Consider the following 19,379-nt stretch of genomic DNA (forward strand, 5'->3'; position numbering starts at 1 on the left):
ACCGTGGTCGTGTCGCTCATCAACGTGGGCTTGAGGCTGTCTCAGAGCCTGGGCCTCCTCTGGCTGTTCCTGACTCAGGCGGTCCCGTCGCTGGCTGCCCCGCTGTCGCCGTGGCTCTTCAACGGCATGTCTCTGGTCACCGCCCGCGGAGCGGAGGGACTCCGAACCTTCGCGTCCTCGCCGAGTCTAACCGACCTTCCGTTCGCGCTGCTGGGCATCGGAGAGGACGGCTGCCGGCGGAGGTTCATGTGCGAGCTGGCCGTGTGGCTCACGAACCGGCATCCGCTCCTCGTTTCCTTCTTCCGACATGTCAGGTAAACACGCGTTTTCTATACTCCGTTTTACCTTATGTTGTACCGCAGCGAAGGCTAGAAGCGCGAGTTCATAGCGTTGCCAGCTGCCCTTGGTGCACGAGGGCTTGTGCCGCCGAGGTGTGCCATAGAGCAGGAAGCTCACGCTTGTAGCCTTTCCTGCGATACAACACAAGGTGAAACAGAGTATGAGGAGTATTCACTGGGCGCCATATTTGTGGGTGGTGTTTAGAGCGCACGCTCAGAACGAGCCCACATTAGTAGGCTGCTAAGACTGGCAATCCTGATGGTGGGGAATGCACGTTGCAAAAGAACCGTGGAAGCTCGCCATCAGCACGCGCTCAGCAGTCGCGCACACAACTATGGCCGCCTGTGAATACTTCCTATAGTGGCGATTTTCATCGCGCGCTTTTTGACCTTCTTTTACGGCTCCGTCTTTTGACTACCAGGCGCTGCGAACATCCCGTTCGCTCGAGCAGGCTGGCTGGCAAACTTGCCGCTACAGCTTTCCGTTCTTAGGGGCCGTCGATTTCACTGGATCGCCAGCATCCTATGCGGAGCGCAACTTCGTCTGCTTCTTTCGTGGAGGTTGTGGGGTGACGTCACAACACCGAGCTCTGATTGACTCTGATTGAAGGATAGTGGTTAAACTTCGAGGCAGCTTGCTTTGAGCTCTATCCACTATCCTTCGATCAGAACCAATCGGAGCTCGGCGTTGTTCTGACGTCACCACAACCCGTGCGAAAGAAGCAGACGAACTAGCGCTCCGCATTCCTCCCTGCGTTGACAGTGCGGTTCGCTGGACTTCTCGTACGCCATGTGATCATACTCTTCCCCACACACAGAGGGGGGCATCAGGGGAGGAAAAGAAAGGGGGTGATAGGTCCGGTGAGCCCGTAGCTCTCACCGCACTGTCAAATGAGGGGTGAACGGAATATGAGCAGCTTACCGTGCAAAAACACGGTAAGCCGCAGTCACGTATCTTCGTACAAAAGACATGTAATGCCGTTAGGATAATAGTTTGAGGAAACGGCTCACGCATGCTCAAAAATGTTGAAGAACATGCCTGGAGACATTTTATTAGGACCAATGCAAGAGGATCGTCATACGAGGAAAAGACTTGCCTCAGACAGTGTCTTCAGACGGTCTATTCTAGGATGGATTAGCAGAGCGACCGCGGCTCTGTCCGCTAAACCCGTTGCACAAATGCCGAAAAGCTGCGCGCTTCGCACGCAATGAATTCTGGGAACGTCATGTACGGTCTTCCTTGCCCCCGGGCCCCGCAGCATCTACCGTGGGACACTGCCCTTACGCGCTCGTTTGGACTTTCTTTGTCGTATCCGGGGTCACCTCGGTGCCGATGAGGGCGCTGCAAGTTTTGCAAAAGATCTATTCAGCGCATGCGTGTCATCTGCATTCCTCTTTCTTTTTTTTCTCTCTTCTTTTTTTGTTATTGGGTTTATTGTTTATTGCCACGTTCTAACGTTGAGAGCATCTGCAAGAAACAATTTTAAAACGTTTATTTTTTTTTATTTGAGGTGTTACGCGTTTTTCTTAAAACGCTCAAAATGCGTATCTTGACGTTGGACATGAAGTGTCATGATTTGTATGCTGATATATGTACGTTGTATTTATGCATGCTTTGCGCAGTGAGTTTTATGTATAAAGTGTTCTTCTCCGTACTATGCTTATTGACGTTTCCTTTGTTTTCAGCGAAAAGCTGCCGCCGCTCAACAAGTACGCCGAGGTGTTTTCGCGCAGTATTCGAGATCCCTCCTGTGAAAGTTTCCAAGGACTCTGCTCTTATTCTCCGGCTCGGAAGTTCCTCAGCATACGTTTGGGCAAACCGTGGCGCTCGCCTTCGCCATAGTTGCTACGAAGTATCTTTATAGACTCAACAATCATTTTAGAAATCTAGCTTCTTATAAGGGCTTATTGTTTTTCATTATGTCTCGGATCACAATAAAAAATATTTTCTGACTAGCTCTTGACTTTCATGTTGATACCTTGTCTGTACAGACCCGCAATAAATAAACTTATACCATTACTTACTCTCAGGGAAATATTTTTTATATTCTAATTATTAAAAAGGTCTAGGGAATGAAGTTGTGCAGGTGAAAGCGCGGTAGTATATTTTACGATTAAAAATTAAAACAGCGCAAGGAAACGGACAAGACAGAGAAGGTAGAAGGCGTTTACCTTCTTGTTCTTGTTCGTGCCCTCGCAGTGCTTTAATTTTTAATAATGAAATACCAACTAGCTCAAGCTTCTACGCTAGTGTACTTTACATCAAGAGATACTAAATAATTATCGAAATTTGCTAAAGTGCGTAACACACAAACAAACAAAAAAATCAAGAGCAGAGGACCATCGCTGCAAAGAAAATGAAAGGGAGGTATTTATGATTTCGAAACAAAAATTGCATGAGGAACTGTACGGCCCTGCGTGGGAATTACGCTTGCGCCAACGCTTGAAGAAATTAGCAATGACTGCTTTGGCGCAGCGCGCAAGCATGACTGTCGCTTGTCTGACAGACGGTGTCCAGAAGACCTTCTGCAACACAAAAAAAAAATCGAGAATAAAAGGAATATTGCGTTCCCGTCCGGCCGCCGTACAGAAAAGCAAGCTGACCTACTTCGCTTTGTTCCCGATCTTCGAAGTCTCCCTGAACAATCAAGTACGAAGCCTCCCTCCCTCCAACGCTTCCCCTCCCAAGATAAGGTTTTCCGGTTTTTCCGGAAGATAAACGACTGGTCTTGGCCACTCGCCTAACGAAAGAATACTCTGTGACAGTTTATTTTGTTATCTTCTCGCGTTTGTGAATTTGTGAATTCTGGAATCTGGTGTTTGAGCGAAGGGCCACTGACAACTCTGTTCGTTCTCTGGCTTGACTGCTGCCGCTGGTGTGTCATCGACCCGTCAGCGGCTCAGTGTTCCCATTGGCACGATGTGGTCAAGCGCTCTGCCGCCAACGATGCTTTTGTCGATCTTCACTACAATGGCGTTCGGTGAGTCTCACCTTTCCTTGCTTAATGTAATCGAAGATCAGACTGCTGTGGCGTTTGAAAAGCGTATATCGAGTGAAATTTTCAGTTCAACGGCAGTCTGAAGGACTTTCCAACTCGGCTTTTGATAACGTGCATAGGCGGTTTGCTTCAGGACAAGCAGCAAACTTTAGTTCAGCCGCAACGTTATCTGCATTAAAAGTTTCGAAGGATCTCTAAACTGTTGAAATTAACTATATGGTTTTCCGTGGTGCATTCTGCGTAAGCGGCGCAGAAATAGTACTGCTGCAGACGCGCCTTTCTTGATTAATAAGATCAGCTAATATAAAAGAGCGAATAGACCGATCTCACCAGCCAGTTTGTCTACGACGCTGCTGCAGCGATGCATCGAGAGAACTTTAGACTGCGCGTACCATAATCTCGCTGGGGCTCTAGTCTTGCATGTGCAGAGCAGGAGGCGACACGAGACATCTTTTGCACTTCCGCCTACCTACCATGCCTGACGCTGTAGCGGCGTCAGGCATGCGCTGAATGCTTGCACTGCTTTTGTTTCCGCAATGCTAAATGTTAGTTTGCTATTCCGAACGATTAGGCTTGTTCGCCCACTTTCATTAGCTCATTTACTACGTTGAAGTCACCCCTCTCAGATCATTTACCGTAGATATGTAAATACGTTCTTGAAGCCCTGAAAGCTTCTGAGTGGCAGCAGCGGCCATTTCGTGAAAAGACCTTGAAACGTCTCTCCAGGATACGTCGGTTTCCACGTTGAAACTTCTAGCAAATATATTTTCAAGTTATCAGGCCGTAACCTAGTTTTCTGTATCAGGGGTGGAACTCATGAAATGTACTTGGGAGCAGCCACGGGAGCAGCTGAAACAGCTGTTTTGGAGCATGTTGGGAGCAGCTAAAACTACATTCTGGAGCAGGCTAGGAGCAGCTCAGATCAGTTTTCATTGCACTTCAGCTTGTGTCTTAGACAAGCACTGGAGCAATTTCAATTGTGCTTAGCAGCACAGATAAACATGAGTGGTTAGGGACCTGGGCAGATGGGATAACAGTGTAATAGATGCGAAAACTTGAAACTTTGTGAGCCTTAATGAGAATCAAAAAGCAAGTACTCTATGTTTCTGAAGATAGCGTCCTTGATATTTTCTGAGTGGCTTTCAGATGCTCAAGATGCAAACCAGCACTGCATATCGCACAACCCACACGTGATTGACATAGTAATTACAGGTGCGAACCACGTGACGTGCGTAAACAACGGACGTGCAGTTGGACGGAGGAGCAGGGCAACAAATTTCGAGTTTATCCTATTGTGCAACTCGGTATCGAAGCAGCAGGCTACGATTAACGAAGTTATCGTATTTGAAGCGATAAGCAGGAGCAAGGTTAAAGTACGCCGAGCAGATAAGTAGAGCTGCTGGCCGGCAAGGTAAGAGCTGCTGGCCGGAGAGGTTTCGGATCGGACCGCGTTTCAGTTCTATCGAATCACGATTTATCTTGCGAGAATGCGGTTCCAACTCCTAAGGATGAAGTACTAAAAGGAATCTTTTGCTCATTTGCTTTCGACTGGATGACGTCCGGATCCCGGGCCGCAGAGCCTCATGCAATCTGATGCTTAACGACTCGACCTCACCTCGGCCGACTTGCCCTACCGCTTATGGTTGAAGAATAACAATCCAGTCGCAGGTGGTGTAGCGCTTAGAATCCGAGTTTTTTTCGCGCGCTTCCGACTCGGGATAGACAGGGGGAATAAACACAACAAAGGATTACAAGGCCGACCAGGCTAATCGCCCTCATTGTTGCCAATCGAGTCGATAGAAACCGAAACTAAGACGAAATAAAAAGTTTTTTTGGCGCACGTTTTGCGATTTGGCGCATAATGGCGCGAGGTATAGGCTGTGGCGCAGTCTCTGCAACATGGCGCAGGATGGCGCAGACACATGCGTCTGGCGCAAAATGGCGCAAATGGCGCAGCCGTTCCACCCCTGCTGTATGGAAACAGGGTTGAGACTTTGGGCCAGAGGCACACGGGAGGGAGTTACAATTTGTTTTTCTGTCCCACCTGTTTCAAGCTGTGCTAGTTAGTTTTACTTCATTTGATTTTCCTTAGATAAATTGCACCAATCTACTAGCCTCCTCTTTGTGACTGCAATCCTTTTCTGCTGTGTTCTTCTACCCTGTGCATTTTTACCTGGTAACGCTACTCGCGGAGCTGAATTTCAACGGTGATGGGGGTGGAGTATTAAAAGGCCCTTTCTGACAAAAAAAAAATCATAAATTATAATATATTGGAGAATGGTGCAGAAGAGGAAGTTTAATCCATTGAGCGAGTGGACAGAGCAGAGGACGCTTATATTAACGACAAACACTATCAGTGCGACGTATCAGCAATATCTAGTGGTGGTTTATTCAGAGTGGGTTGGAAAGACATTTTTTTGAAAGACCGGAGGCGACGGGTGGGAAAAGGGGGACAAACACAAAACGCCTCAAGCCTAGCATAACGAAATGTCATCCACGTATTTCTTAATCATTCCAATGGTTTGTAGGGGGTTTTCCACTTGTCTGTGCAAGGATTCGATTTCGTTGCCTTTCTTCTTCCCTGCTTTCCGTAGGTTCCGGCGACTCGGCGTCTGCCTTAGCATCTGGCGGGGCTGCTCGTCGCAAGCGTCTGTCCGGGGAGTCAGCGCTGGGCACCCTGAGCGCCGGCGCCGCGGGCATGCAGGCCGTGTACAGCCTCCTCACGGGAGGCTCCGATTCCCTCATGGAAACCGAGCAGAACGCTCCGGGCAGCCAGCAATACGAGGGCACGTTTTCGCTCAGCAATCAGGTGAGCTTCTCTCAGGTGCTGAAGTAAAACCCAGGAGACTATGGGCAATTTTTTAAGTTCATTTGTTTTAATTAGAGAGGCCAAGAGGTGTTCGTATGGTATCCTAGAAAACAGCAGCGTGTTCAATATCTATACGGTGACTGACAGAGCAATGGCGATTTCCCAGGAGAGGTTCTCATACGGAATTCGAAACTCGGGGCACTTGGTTCGAACTCTGGGTGATTTCATCTGTCCTCGGTGTACCGTTTTGCACCTCGGTATAGGCTTATAGCCTTACCTGATCTTAGATTCAACGCCGAAATATTTCCTACCGTGATGTCCAAGGGTATCACATGTCAGAAGAAAACACAAACGTGCTTTCACGCTACTTTGGCTGTGGGGTTTCGTAGGCAATTTTTGCCTTGATCCTACCGGACAACTTTGTTGATTTAAATAGCAGTTCGCTATTTGACTGTGGCGAGATGTCTGGGTGGTTGCATTTCAATATCTGTTTCTTGGAGAAGCACGGATGAATGGATACAGCTGAACCCTTTAAATCGGGCGGCGGCTTGCGTCACCTAGCCAAAGCTTCTAATTCAAATTAACCAATTATAATGCAATTAAATGCAAAGGGGCAAGCGAGCTGGACAATAATGATGAAAATAATCCCTGGAGAAGGGGAACAAGAGGGACAAGGGACAAACATAAATCTCCAAACAAAGCTAGGTGACTGGTGAGCGACCGAAAAAATCCGCCTGGTCCACTTGTAATGGAGAGGTCCCGGGTTCGATACCCGGACCAGGCGGATTTTTTCGGTCGCTCACCAGTCACCTAGCTGTATTTGGAGATTTATGTTTGTCCCTTGTCCCTCTTGCTCCCCTGCTCCAGGGATTATTTTCATCAAATTAACCAATCTCCCAATAAATTCGCAATCAATGGAGAAAGGGTCGCCAGTCCGATAACATTTGCTTGGTCACTCTCCGCTTTCACATGTCTATCTTGCAGTCACTACCTTTAAAGCCCAAAGCCTTCAATCGCTAAATCAGTGTCGCCTTGAACGACCCCAGGGTATGGAGTGTTCAGCCGTCTCTTTTTCCTCCCTTCATGCCCTACACACCGTATCTATATCCTGCTATTTCGCTCTGTACATCCTATAGCACGTAACGGCCCTATCCTGGCCTCAAATAACAAGCTACACTCCTTAGCAATATCCATCTTACATTCTTTTATGTCTCCAGAGTCGATTTAATCTGCATCCCCGCTTCCCATATTTTCCTCTCCCTGCCGGCGTCCTATCTGCAGTTTCTAACAATACCGTGGGACGCTTGTGTGGCTTCAGATCGGCCTGAAGGGCGTCAACGAGCTCGTGTCCAGGATCAGCAACTACGACCGTCAGCGCTTCTTGGAAGAAGTCCGGACAGTGGCCTGTGACCGCATGGATGCCTGCGTCCAGGGACGGGATCTTGCTGAGGATGTGGGACGCGAAGCCGCAGAGTGAGTTGAACGCTGCCCGCCGTGCTCCGGCAGTCGAAGGCCGCTTGTTGTCTGCTTCCCGGGACCAGCGAAGAACGAGACTCGTCATTCAGACGACTTGCCTCCAGCCCGATTATTTGCAGTGCTTTGACTGCGCAGACACCCTGGATGCCGCCGTAACAAAAAAATGTAATTGCCGTTAGAAACCTACAAAGCCTACGCGATGCCCTTCATCTGGCTGAGATCCTGTAATTCTGAAAAAAGCTGGTTCAGATTTGGGTGCTTGGGTACGACCACGTATGATTATTTACGGCGGTTTGCAACGCGTCGTAGTGGAACTCAAGAAGTCGTAACGGAGTCGGTCGTACTCAAACGTAAAATTCTGAACCATCTTTAGTTCACACCCTCAGTGGCTTTTCATCAGCTCATGGTTGTTCGTAGTTAGCCAATGTGGTGACATTGACTTTCCAATGGCGGATACGATGCTTCGCTCTTCGAAAAGCGGGTTCCTGCGAATGCGCGGTGCTCACTTCTTCGAGCAACTGGGCGTGTTTCGTGTTTAAATGAAGTGACTTGTATGGTTGTTAACGGCTGTACCCTCTATAACGGACGGTATCTTGCGCCACCTAGCCTAAGAACTAAAACACATTATTTTTTTTTCTTCACCATTATGAGTCAATGTCGTTTCCCTCTGCATTTCCTTAACTATCACGAGCCGGTGCGAGATATCACCGGGATGACCTTTTGCGGATTAGACCTTAAGGTACAAAAACAAGTTCATGCTGTTTTTTTAGTACCTAATTGTTATAACACAATCTTCTGTTTTCAAGAAAGCCACATAAAATTAATTTTAAGTAATATACTGCTGTTGGTTTGGCTAAGGACCCAGTATTTTGATTAGATATAGCGCTGCTGTCCGACAGTTCTAAGCCATTTTTAGCAGCACACACTTGGCGCTTAAGTTGGACAGGAAGAGATTTGCCTCAGTGCTGCTGCGTCATAAATAAAAAGAGTGTGGATTGGAAGCTTTGAAATTTGTCCCAACATCAACCTGATGTACTTTCGTACATAAATTTGCAGCCGGAGTTTCGTAATCAATGGGCGCTCTGACTGCTCCGGATTAGACCTATTTAGCCACATCCACGCACTTGTCTTGACCAAGACTAATTTCGTCCGTGTTGCCTTAAATATTTCTTGTGCCTGTTGTTTGTTCCAGAGAGACGGTGGACCGGGACATGAAGTACCTGGACTCGGCATTGCTGGGGATACGGGGACTCGACTGTGAATCGCAGTATCGGGGATGCACAGACTTTAGCTGATCAACGCACGAACTCCAAGTGAACCGAGGGACCGCCTGCGCACTCACAAACAACGGAGGGCTATGCTTACGACCAAAGAACCGAATGACGTCACGTGGGTTGATCCCGAGGTGCAAGGAGGACGATGCATATGAAAGAACGAATAGGGGACCCCTACGCCCTGGCCCACCAAAGAGCTTACGCGTCGCACTGTGTATACGCGGAACTTCTGCGCATGCGCAATGCGACGCCCCAAGTTGTTTGGGGGACCCAGACAGCTTTCGTTGTTCCCCAGCGAGGAACGGTAGCGAAGTTCCCTATATATCTAGTAAATAAAGAGTGTATGAATGTATCGTGCGAACTGAAATGGGCACTTCATAACCGAGACCTCCATGATCATCCCGAGGTTCATAACAGAGCCAGGAAAGGCTGTTTCCCCGTCTCAACCAGTGCGTTCGGAGTAGCCGCGTGTCATGCACCTTATACGAGAGCCGATGTCCGGCATATACACCATCCCGTTGTTTATAAAAGGTAAAGCTTGCGAGAAGAAGAAAACACATTCACAGAGACGTATGCTTTCCACTTGGAAAACCAGGAGAGCATACGGCAAACACTCCCATATATAATAAAGCGAACCAATGGCCACTTGCTTTAGGGGCCTCTGACTTGTTCGAATCGGACATTTTGTGACACGGGAATGGGATCTTTATTTCGGGAGTGGTGGGGGAGCGAGTGATAAATAAAAGTGGCCCGTGGCCACGCCGTGTGGCGATGAGGCATAGTCAGGGCAGGTGGCAGTCCGGGTAGGCGGCGTCGCAGTCCTGGTTGCTCATGCCGTGCAGCGCGGCTTCCACCAGGGAACGGTCCACGGTCCTGCGAAAGGAAGAGAGACCCGCGCGGAGGCCTTTTGCAGGTGGAAACAGGGCAAGAGGTTCGAACCGCCTAGAACACGAGGCCTTTCCTCCCCATACTTAGTCGCTAGCGAATCCACACAGCGCAGCTTAGCTCACGTCAGCCTCGCCGCAAGCCAACCCCGCCTAGAAGACAAGGCCGTAGTGCTGAGATTTTTTTGCGTCACCAGCGAAGGCAAATGCCGGACGCAGATTGGAAACGACTGCTGCGTCAACGGTCGGCTTCGAGTCAAGTTTGGGTCGAACGTTGACGCAATCGTCGTGTCCGATCTGTGGCCAGAGTTGGCCTTCGCTGATAACGGCATCTCTATCAGCACCACGGCTTTGCTATCTCGGAGGTGTTGCGCAGGCGCGTCTTGCAGTGTCTCGCAACGAGCGCGACGCTAGCACTCCAAGACGCACAAGTCTACCGCTTTGAGGTATAGACGCTTTCAGGCAGCTATGCATGGGCGCCGCCATAACCGACCTTCAGTTTTTGTTTCCTCTTATCGCGTTCGCTCCACTTCCTCATTACCACAGCAGGACAGGTAATTGTCATATTAGGTTCTACCGTGTCCTTCTCCCCAGCATAAGCCCTTGTGGAGACTCGTGAACGCCCGCTTCAGTTGCTCGGCATCTCGGTAAGACAAGAGAAGGTCGGCTATGGCGGCTCAATTTGGCGCGCGCTGAAAGCGTCTATAGACCTTTTCCACAAGGGCGCCGCCATCTTGAATTGTCGTCACTTCCAGTATGGGCGAAAACATTACTTTGCCGGCGCCACGCCAATAGAAGATATTTGGGATGTAAGCCTAACCGTCACACATTCTCGTTTTGGCTCCCCTCTATTTTTTTTACTGATTACAGGTTGAAACGTTTTACCATTTTGTCGTCGCCCATACTGGAAGTGACGACAATTAAAGATGGCGGCGCCCCTGTGGAAAATGTCTATACTCTCGTCGAGCTTCAGCTTGTTTGCCGCTTGGGGCGGGTCGGCGATCCACTAACGATGACGTCATGCGGAGGCCCCCGTCTGGGTTTAGAGGGAAAGGAAGGCTGGCAAGGAGGAAGCAGACGCAACGCTGGAGAGAGGAGGAAGTTTCCTCCTCTCCGCTTTCCCCTCCCCAGTCCTCCTTTCCATCGAAAACTTTTCTTAGCCTGTAACTGGCCGACCCCAAGCCACGTACTCAAATGGTACGTGGCTTGGGGTCGAAACTTTGCGTTCTAGCCCTCTTCTGGAAGAGAGCTTGTTCCAAAACTTGCAGGAGCGTCAAAAACAAGAGGAGGGCTGTTCACCTTCATATCGCTCACGGGTGCACATTGTTTATACGAAGGAAATAACACTGCGTTCTTACTTTCTCTGGGAGTCACCGTTTCGTGCGCGAAAACGAATGCAACGGTTACTGAGCCTTCACTAGAGAAGATAACCATATTATTGTAAATATGCATGCTTTTTTGTTTCTTTTCGATCTGAGTCACCTGACGTCAGCTTTCCATGAAAGTGTGCGTCCCATATTCGCAACGTCTCGTTTTTAACCTTTAAAATGCCGATTTCTGGTGTTAGGAAACGCTTTCCTTAACAAACTAAAACGCAATATTTATTTGTTTGGGCACAAACTTGTTGTGAGTCGGAAACAGGATTGTTATAATTGGGAGGAGTGCTTTAAAGTTATTGTCAGTCAATGCTTGAACTGCCTCGTTGCATTACTAAAAAGGTCGAAAGAAAATTACGCTATCCAGAATGTACCGCATCATTTGTCACTTGCGTAGTGGACTGTGTAAATTACTGGTCGATATCCTGTTCTTGAGGCAGAAAGTATTGAGGAGAACCACACGCGCAAAGGCTCACAAACGCACAGTTACCGTGTCGCCTACTCCACACTTCGCCGTAACCGCTGGTTGTACTACACCGTACAATGGTAACCGCGCGACCGCACGGCGTCTTTTGGCGTTCTCGCGCGTACGCAGGCATTTGCTGAATGTTTTCCGAATCTTTGCCGAACTTTGCCGATCTCAAGTTCGGCAGATTCGGCTCATCACTAGCACACACCAACACGCGGTAGTGAAGTCAAGTTGCTGTAGTGTCGCCATTGTGAATCAATTGGTTTCATTTTATTTCGCGAAGAAATATGGTAGCTTGGGCAAAAAGCTGCAACAAGCGCAGCTGGACAAGTCCCCAGCTCCAAGATGGTGGTTCGCGTTCAGCACTTGTGTAATGAGTTGCCTACTTTAACCTATGTACAGAGGTATCTTTCGCCTTGCAATGGCTGACACATAGCGTTTCTATATATAAAAATTATAATGTAGATACAATCAACATGAAGTCATCAAATGGACAATTATGGCTGATGTTTCTATGATATGCCGCGTTTAATAAAGATGGTAGAATGAATCTGATGGGACGCGATACCATGGTTGGTGCGGGGGATAGGTATGTGCACTCTTCTCATAGCCGTGTGTGATAGTTGATTTTATTAGAGCGCAGCTCTTAGGGACCCGTTTCCGGCTTGAGCGGCGTCGGCGTAACCGCGAGGTCACGTGACCCCCAAAGGTCACGTGAGCCCCTGAGGTCACGTGACCCCCTTGAGGTCACGTGACCTCAAGGAGTCACCTATCCCTCAGTACGCTTCCATCTTCCTCCTCAAGAGCTGCGCTCTAACCGGCGTTACAGGGAATTGTTAACGGTTTTCATTTTATTTTTAGTTAAAGGAGCTGTGCAACGATATTCAATTCGAATGTTTTTTTCTCTACACGAGCTTACTGGCACACCTGCGACTCAAGGATACTCACACGCAACGCCATTGGCCAAGAAACTCTTTTGTTGCGGTGTAATTTCAAGGACAAAAGCGATCATTTTCATTCAATCTCTCCTTTGCAAAATTTGATGACGTAACTCGGGGATCGCAGTACACCCAAGTGACGATATTTGAATGCGGTTCATAGATTGGACCCGAGCATTGCGTGGGCACTCGACTTGGGCTCGTGACAATTGCTAGCTCGAGAAGCATTCGGGTAGTGACCCGTGTCCAATCGCTGCAGCGACGACAGCAGCCGAGCTATAACAATGTCTGGAACTCAGCACGTGTCCTGCGCTTTGCCAACCCCAGCGCGTGGCTATGATTCAACACTGGCGGCATATAATCGGCTCCAGATCACGTGGCCGCTTGTTCTGGCTGCGAGTTGAGAGGGTGAACGCTGCTCGTTTTTCTTAAATTTTTTTCTGGGACTTCTATTGCGTGGAGTGAAAAACGAACGCGTGTTTCATAGGTCATTAACGTCAGGGATCCGTTCTAAGCGGTATTTGTGCACAGTACAAAAATTGTTGCATAGCTCCTTTAAGTTCGATATTTGTAAAAGAACAGATACATTTATTTTTAGTGCTGCATGATAGTCGATCGGGTGGGCACGGCGCAGACGCTTTACACGAACCAGGTTTCTGCGGACGCGCGGTGCCCCCCCCCCTCGTGTGGGCAAACAGGCACTTTGTGAACAGCGTGTCAGTCTGTAGCAGGGTGTAAGATAGACAGGTGGGGAAACGAGAGCCAAATGAGTGACCGGATTGTGTCCCTTTCGGTTTTCTCTTTTTCTGTGGCGCCATCTATGTGGAGCACCGCGAACTCTCACTCCGGGTAGGCGACCGGTGGTGACCGGCTAAATTGACGAGATGATTTTTCGTGGATTTTCAATGGAGGACTGTCGTGCTCTCGGTTTATTTTACGTACTCTCCTATAGAGTTCCATGCAAATCCGATTCCAATTTTTTTCCTCTCGCCGCAGCGCCATCTGTCGCAAATCAGGGGTACCCGCCAGCAGACGAGTACACAATCCGGTCACGGCGCTGCGGTAAGCTTCTATGGGCCGTTTCCCCACCTGTCTATCTTACACCCTGGTCTGTAGCTTGGCCCACGCAAAAAAGTCGAGTACACCAACCGCGATCCCAGCCAAAGGTTTTTGGACCGGTTTTCAAAGATGCATAATCAAACCTAATCTAGACTGCGGAGAGGGGGCCACGAGCCGCAGCTTGGCCACCCCTGGCATAGAGCCAGAAGCGCTGCGTGAAAGCCCCGCGTTCTGTAAATAGCTAACTAACCGCTGTAAAAGCTGTGCGCTGACGTCCAGGTTCCCCTAGAGTAACTGTATAGGCTCTGCTTGCAGAGCCAGAGTATCGCGTTCCTTTTCCTTTCGCCGCCATCTCCGTATTGGCGGAGGAGTGGGCACGTGGGCAGAACTGGATCCGACCTTCGTGCGGGAAAGCGGCCTTCCAGAGCACCGGGTTTCGGGGGAACATATTTTCCGCTTTGAGTTCGCAAGATATAGATCCTAGACTAAAATCGAACGAACCGAAAGCTTAATAACTCATTGAACATTCTGAGCGTCAACTGGGTACAATACAATCCTGTTTTTTTATAACGCGAGCGATGTTTTAGGACATCCGTTTCCAAGGTATGGAAAGCAGACGACACGGCCGACGATCGCGTAGCTCGCGTCTGCGGCTCTCGCGGAGTGATACGCGATCGGCACATCCGGCCATCTCGGCGAGTCGGCGAGCTCTCGTCCAAAAGCGAGGGGACGGCGTTCTCGTCAGCCGCACTATTTTCCTTACGTAGCGCGCCGCAGCACGCCACAGCACGCCGCCTCGCGCCTGCGCCTTCGTGTCCCCTGCAAAAACCGACCTTGGCTTCCCGCAGTGCTTGGCTCCAGAATGGCACCATTGCGGTACTCTGCTCCGCAAGCGGAGCATATACAGTTACTCTAGGTTCCCCGAGAAATAGCTCTTCGATGCTCTCTGCTACCAGACCTTCGCGCCCCAAATCTGCAACCGGGCACTTTGTGGCTCCGTCGTCGAACTGCCACTTTACCTGTGCTTCGACGGCGTTCGAACTTTTTGTATTTTCTTCGCGATCTCGCGTTCCGCACAAGAGCAGGCACGCTTGTACATGTGTGACAGTTTGAGACGCTGAAATCCCTTTTCGTAGCGCCCAGGCAAGGCGTGTCTAGCACCGAAGCCAAAGCTATACGCGCGCTCGTGCAATGCAAGCGCTGATCGAAACGACTGCCTTGCGCTTGTAGCTTACGCAGCGTATTGTGCGCGAGGCGTTCTGAAACTTGATTCGGAATAAACGTAACTTGTGTGTACTTGCGCTCTGCTTCTTTTCTCGGGCGGCATGCTGCTTTGTTCCCACCTCTTGTTCCCACGTTCGCGTAGATGGCTACTTTCTAGTCGCGAAAGTGTGAAGCGTCTCGTCGGTAGTTGTCGGCTGCGATCGGCGATATTGTCTGTTTGCAAATGAAGATCAAGAAGGACACCACCTGCTTCGAGTCCTCTGCAAGACAGGCTACAAGTCATCAAAACAAAAATCAAAAGTGTCTTTTTTTTTTTTTTTTCTAAGGAATTTTTAATTTGATCGGAAATAGAAGACCGAGCTTCGAAGGAAGGGACAAAGAACTTCAGCTCCAGTCAGTGATTTGTGAACTAGAGTTTGGAGAACCATTTGTCGTGCGGCATTTCACCCACGTCATCAACGGAGAGGGCATCCAACTCGCAAGAGATTGTCCTTGCCTAACCAAGGATACTGTCCCCTCCATCCTGCCGGACGCGAACCTTTTCTTTATAACTTTTTTTATTTGTTTTACATTTTACATTTACATTAATCTTCAAACTTTAGTAGGTTGAGGGGAATGATTAATTAAGTCCTAGAGTAAAATACCAACTATCTGCGCGGCGAGGGCGATTTTTTATAGCTGCGGAACCGCAACACTTTCCCACCGCACATGCAAAAGAAAAAAGGGACTTTTGTGCGAGCGCCATCGAGTGATGGCATTTGCATGGGTGGCAAAAACAATAGTCCCGTTGCAAAAACCGACGTCAAGGAAATAAAAAAAGTCCTTTTTCAATGATCAGGGCGACAGTTGGATGAGCCCTTTGAAGAAGTAAGCTGATCATATTGACACTAACAAACTGACGCCCTAAAAGCTTTTTTTTTTTTTAAAACCACTACAAATGTTTGTGGACATCCTGTGACATTCGTAATCAATCCGTCAAAGGATATCCCCCGTGTTCGGAAGATATCAGGCCAAATGGTTTGCCGCGGGCAGAGGCTAGGCACCATATCAGACCTTCTTGGCACTGTCGAAAATGTATCCATCCAGCAGGATCGTTCAGACCCATTCATTATCGCCTGTAGTTTGAAACATCGCTAATCCTACATGCCATTCATGCCCCAAACCCAGGCGTCGGTGGAAAGCATAGAGCCAGAAGCGTTGCGTAAAAGCCCCGCGTTCTGTAAATAGCCTATTTTCCACAAACGTATGTAAAAAAAAATACTACGCAAATTAGGCAACGCTAAGCTGGACTGAACCGAAAGTTTAAAACAAAATCTTAGAACAGTCGCGAAAGGCTCAACATCCCTCGAGCGTGCGAACAGCGGAAATTCCCTCCTCTGCTCAAAGTGACGGAAGGACCAATGTGTACCTGAGCGCATATTGCAGAAGCAGGTGCGGCCAATCACAAGCGGCCACTGAGTCCCCAGAGGCTGTTGAAGAAGAAGTCGAGCACGTGATCGGCGATCACCCGGAACATTTGGGCAAACATCTCGCTGGCGTTGGGGACGTTCCTCTGCTGCAGGCAGGACATCATGTCGCGCGTCATCTGGGGCGGACGCCTCACGTCGGTCGCTCCTTGTTCCTGGCCGCTCGCTGATCGCGTCACAAGCACAGCCGAGACGAGCGCGCTCCAAGCAAGGGACCAAACTACCGTGCTTCGTTTCATGTCGCCTGGCTGCAACCTCAAACCGGACCGTGAAAAGGCTCTTCTTTCTCGTCTCGAAGCGGAAGTTTCCTTCCTCCTCACTTTCTTTTTTTTTTTTTTTACCTTTTCGTTTTTTTCGCTAACAGCCGCTCCCTTCTTTTCCCATTCTTGCGATTCCCTTCAATTTTTCGCGCTTCTCAAATCAAATCCCCTGGAAACGTCCGCCGTCACGTTGCCCTACGATCTTGGGTTGTTCAGCACATCCTGTTTTTTTTTTTTTTGTTTTTTTTTGGTTAGTTTTATTTTACGTTTTTTTGAGACAAAAAATAACCTCGTCTTGCATAAAATCTTGCCCTGCCCCGCAAACTGGAACGGCTTTATTATCTAGGGTCGAAAAATCCGCAATGTTCGAACTCAATAACAAGCCTTTTAGGTGGTCCCGAGGTCTGGTTCTATCGACTACCCCTCTTGTAAGCAACTCGGATATTCCTTTTTTTATTTATTTATTTCTAAGGTATTTTACATTTTACGGGATTCGATGTAAATCTTCTCATCGGTTTCTCCGGTCGCCACTCCGACGTTGGCCATGCGCCAAGTCTGCTTCTTGAAGACAAACTCTCGAAATAGTATTAGCCGTCATCAGACCCGAACCCGAGCCCAAACTCTCCCGACTGCGACCAGTGCGAATATCACAGTTTACAGGTGCTCCAAAGCATGCGCCTCAGGAGGCCGCACTCAACGTATATCCTCTCGTCGTGCAGCTTCTACTTTTCTTTTCATGGGTTGTTAATCACTTCCACTATCGCGTAATAAATCGCGTTCATTGCGCTAATGAAAAGTTTCCGTAGATCGTAACTCTGCTAACGATACCCGGTAATGGTACGATGCATTCGCAAAAGCGCCGGAGGTGTATCCGGTGTCGTGAACGGAGTTTGGGAAACAATTCGCAAAAACTCCATAATAAATCGAGCAAAGCCGGCTACTGGTACCCGCTTCCCGGGAAACAAATGCGCGTGTTTTGCTTTGAGTGCGTTGCTTCAGGAACCGGGGGAAAATGACATCTAGATCGAAGCACCGGTGAGCGAAAGCAAGGCAATCCGCTGATCGCGTAAGAGTTGTCTGCTTCACTTGCTCCGACAAAAATATGCTCTAGCTTGCTCTGCATTTCACGCCTGTTCCTTCAGCTTCGTTTACTTATTATTTATATATTTATTTTAAAATAGTGCGACCTCGATAAGGTCATTGCAGGAGTGGAAAGAAAACATACATACGCATACATATACATTTGTCACTCACTAATTTGAAGAATACTAGGTGCCTTGGCCGTTTTTATGTGATTGATGACAATGACTGGGAAGAAGAGGGAGACAGACGAGGCTTGGTAGCGCCTGATTCTCGATTCGATTCGCTACGATCGTTTCCATGGAAACGAAGTCATTACTGAGGGGCTTGTAGGAGGGAGCCCCCATGTCGAGACCGTCCATTCAACGGTCTCTCACAGCGGCGTCACTGCCGGTGACAGACCTCGGCAGGTACGTAGTGAGAGGGCGCAGCCTAGACCATGCGAACGTCCGCAATTTATTGGCGGACCCCTCCTGCGCCGATTCATCGCAGATGCGCCTGCTTTGCGTTGTCGGGTGGCGAGGAGGAAAGGCTGAGACGCTTGCGGACGATCGACGCTCACCCCCACGCAGCTCGTGTTGCAAACACTGCACACAAATCACCTGACCCCGATCGGGCAGTTGGAAACTCCGAAATCATGGCTCTCTGGACGCCAGAGTTACCTGAGCATGGGCGCGAGCGCCCTGAGGTTCTGTATGCTGCCGAAGTGCTGACCGACGCGGCAAGCCACCCTGCGCTGGCACTCGGGCGGCAGCTGGCTCACCCGCTGCCGCTGACTCAGGAACTCGGCCTCCACGTCACGCTTGGGCCGCCCCGGGCTGACCTGCAGGCACGTTCCGACGAGATGGTCAATGATCAATCACAATCAACGTTTTCGACTACTTTCAAGGGTCTTTTTTGTCCACGTCTTACTACTTCTTCTATCGTGTCGAAGCGGTAGTAATTTGAATGTTCTTTGTTCTAAATTAGAATATGCGGCTACCATCTGAAATCCCCAGAAAATCTACCTAATTAACAATCTTGAAGCAGTTCAAAACAGGGTTGCCCCTTTCATCTTGTTTACCTATGATCCTTCGTTTAATGCTTCCGCCCTAAAAGAAAAAAAATCGTGTTTTTTTTTGCAATTTTGCAGGAAGGTCTCTCAGCTCTGCCTTCTTCCTACAATCTACTACCACATTCCGAACCTTAAAAATGAGTTGCTATCACCCCCGACCGAACATCTTCGCGCCTTAACAACACATGTGCCATCAAACATATTTCAGGCTCTACGAACGCATTTAGTCGATCATTCCTTCCTCAGGCCATTGGCGACTGGAACAACCTCCCATCATCCATAGTCTGGACCCGAATAATTTTCTATCTTGCAGGACACTGACAGGGTAGTTATACTCGCCGAGATTTTTAGTTGTACGTGACGAGAGCCCAACTACCCAGAACAGAATTTGCGGCTCGAAATTCGGTTTCTTTCCGCTAGAAAAACCGCCGATCGAGAACTGGCCGGTTTCAGTCGCGCTCACTCTCTTCTCCGTGGCCACGGGCCGTTTTCTAATGTTTTGACGCGACCACCAAATTTAATCAAAGTCGTGGGTCATTGAAGGCACACAATCAATATTAAAAATAGAAAAAAAAATTATGAAAGCCATTTTCTGTGGCTTCCAAAAAGCTGCAAATACGTTGATTAAAAAAAAGGGTAGCACAGACAACTGGAAGCATTCTGTGCGTTCACT

At 48.8% G+C, this 19,379-nt stretch overlaps 2 protein-coding genes across 2 annotated transcripts in view; one reads left to right on the forward strand and one right to left on the reverse strand.

Annotated features, from left to right (window-relative positions):
- Window positions 1-3,293: 3,293 nt before the first annotated feature.
- On the forward strand, window positions 3,294-9,062 carry LOC120842634. The gene is made up of 4 exons (XM_040213785.3): window positions 3,294-3,319; window positions 5,932-6,146; window positions 7,465-7,619; window positions 8,815-9,062. The coding sequence occupies exons 1-4, from the start codon at window positions 3,310-3,312 to the stop codon at window positions 8,915-8,917; spliced, it is 483 nt and encodes a 160-aa protein (XP_040069719.2). The 5' UTR covers window positions 3,294-3,309; the 3' UTR covers window positions 8,918-9,062.
- A 521-nt stretch (window positions 9,063-9,583) lies between these two features.
- Window positions 9,584-19,379, reverse strand: part of LOC8030437 — a 38,259-nt gene continuing 28,463 nt past the window's right edge. The window contains exons 3-4 of the mRNA XM_042293847.1: window positions 18,315-18,475; window positions 9,584-9,769 (exon numbers count right to left, since the gene is read on the reverse strand). Of these exons, the coding sequence (XP_042149781.1) occupies window positions 9,679-9,769; window positions 18,315-18,475 (252 nt within the window). The 3' untranslated portion in view covers window positions 9,584-9,678. The remainder of the gene's footprint in view (window positions 9,770-18,314; window positions 18,476-19,379) is intronic.

This window comes from Ixodes scapularis, unplaced genomic scaffold, assembly GCF_016920785.2.
Source record: "Ixodes scapularis isolate PalLabHiFi unplaced genomic scaffold, ASM1692078v2 PGA_scaffold5__190_contigs__length_132052651, whole genome shotgun sequence".
NCBI lineage: Eukaryota > Metazoa > Arthropoda > Arachnida > Ixodida > Ixodidae > Ixodes > Ixodes scapularis.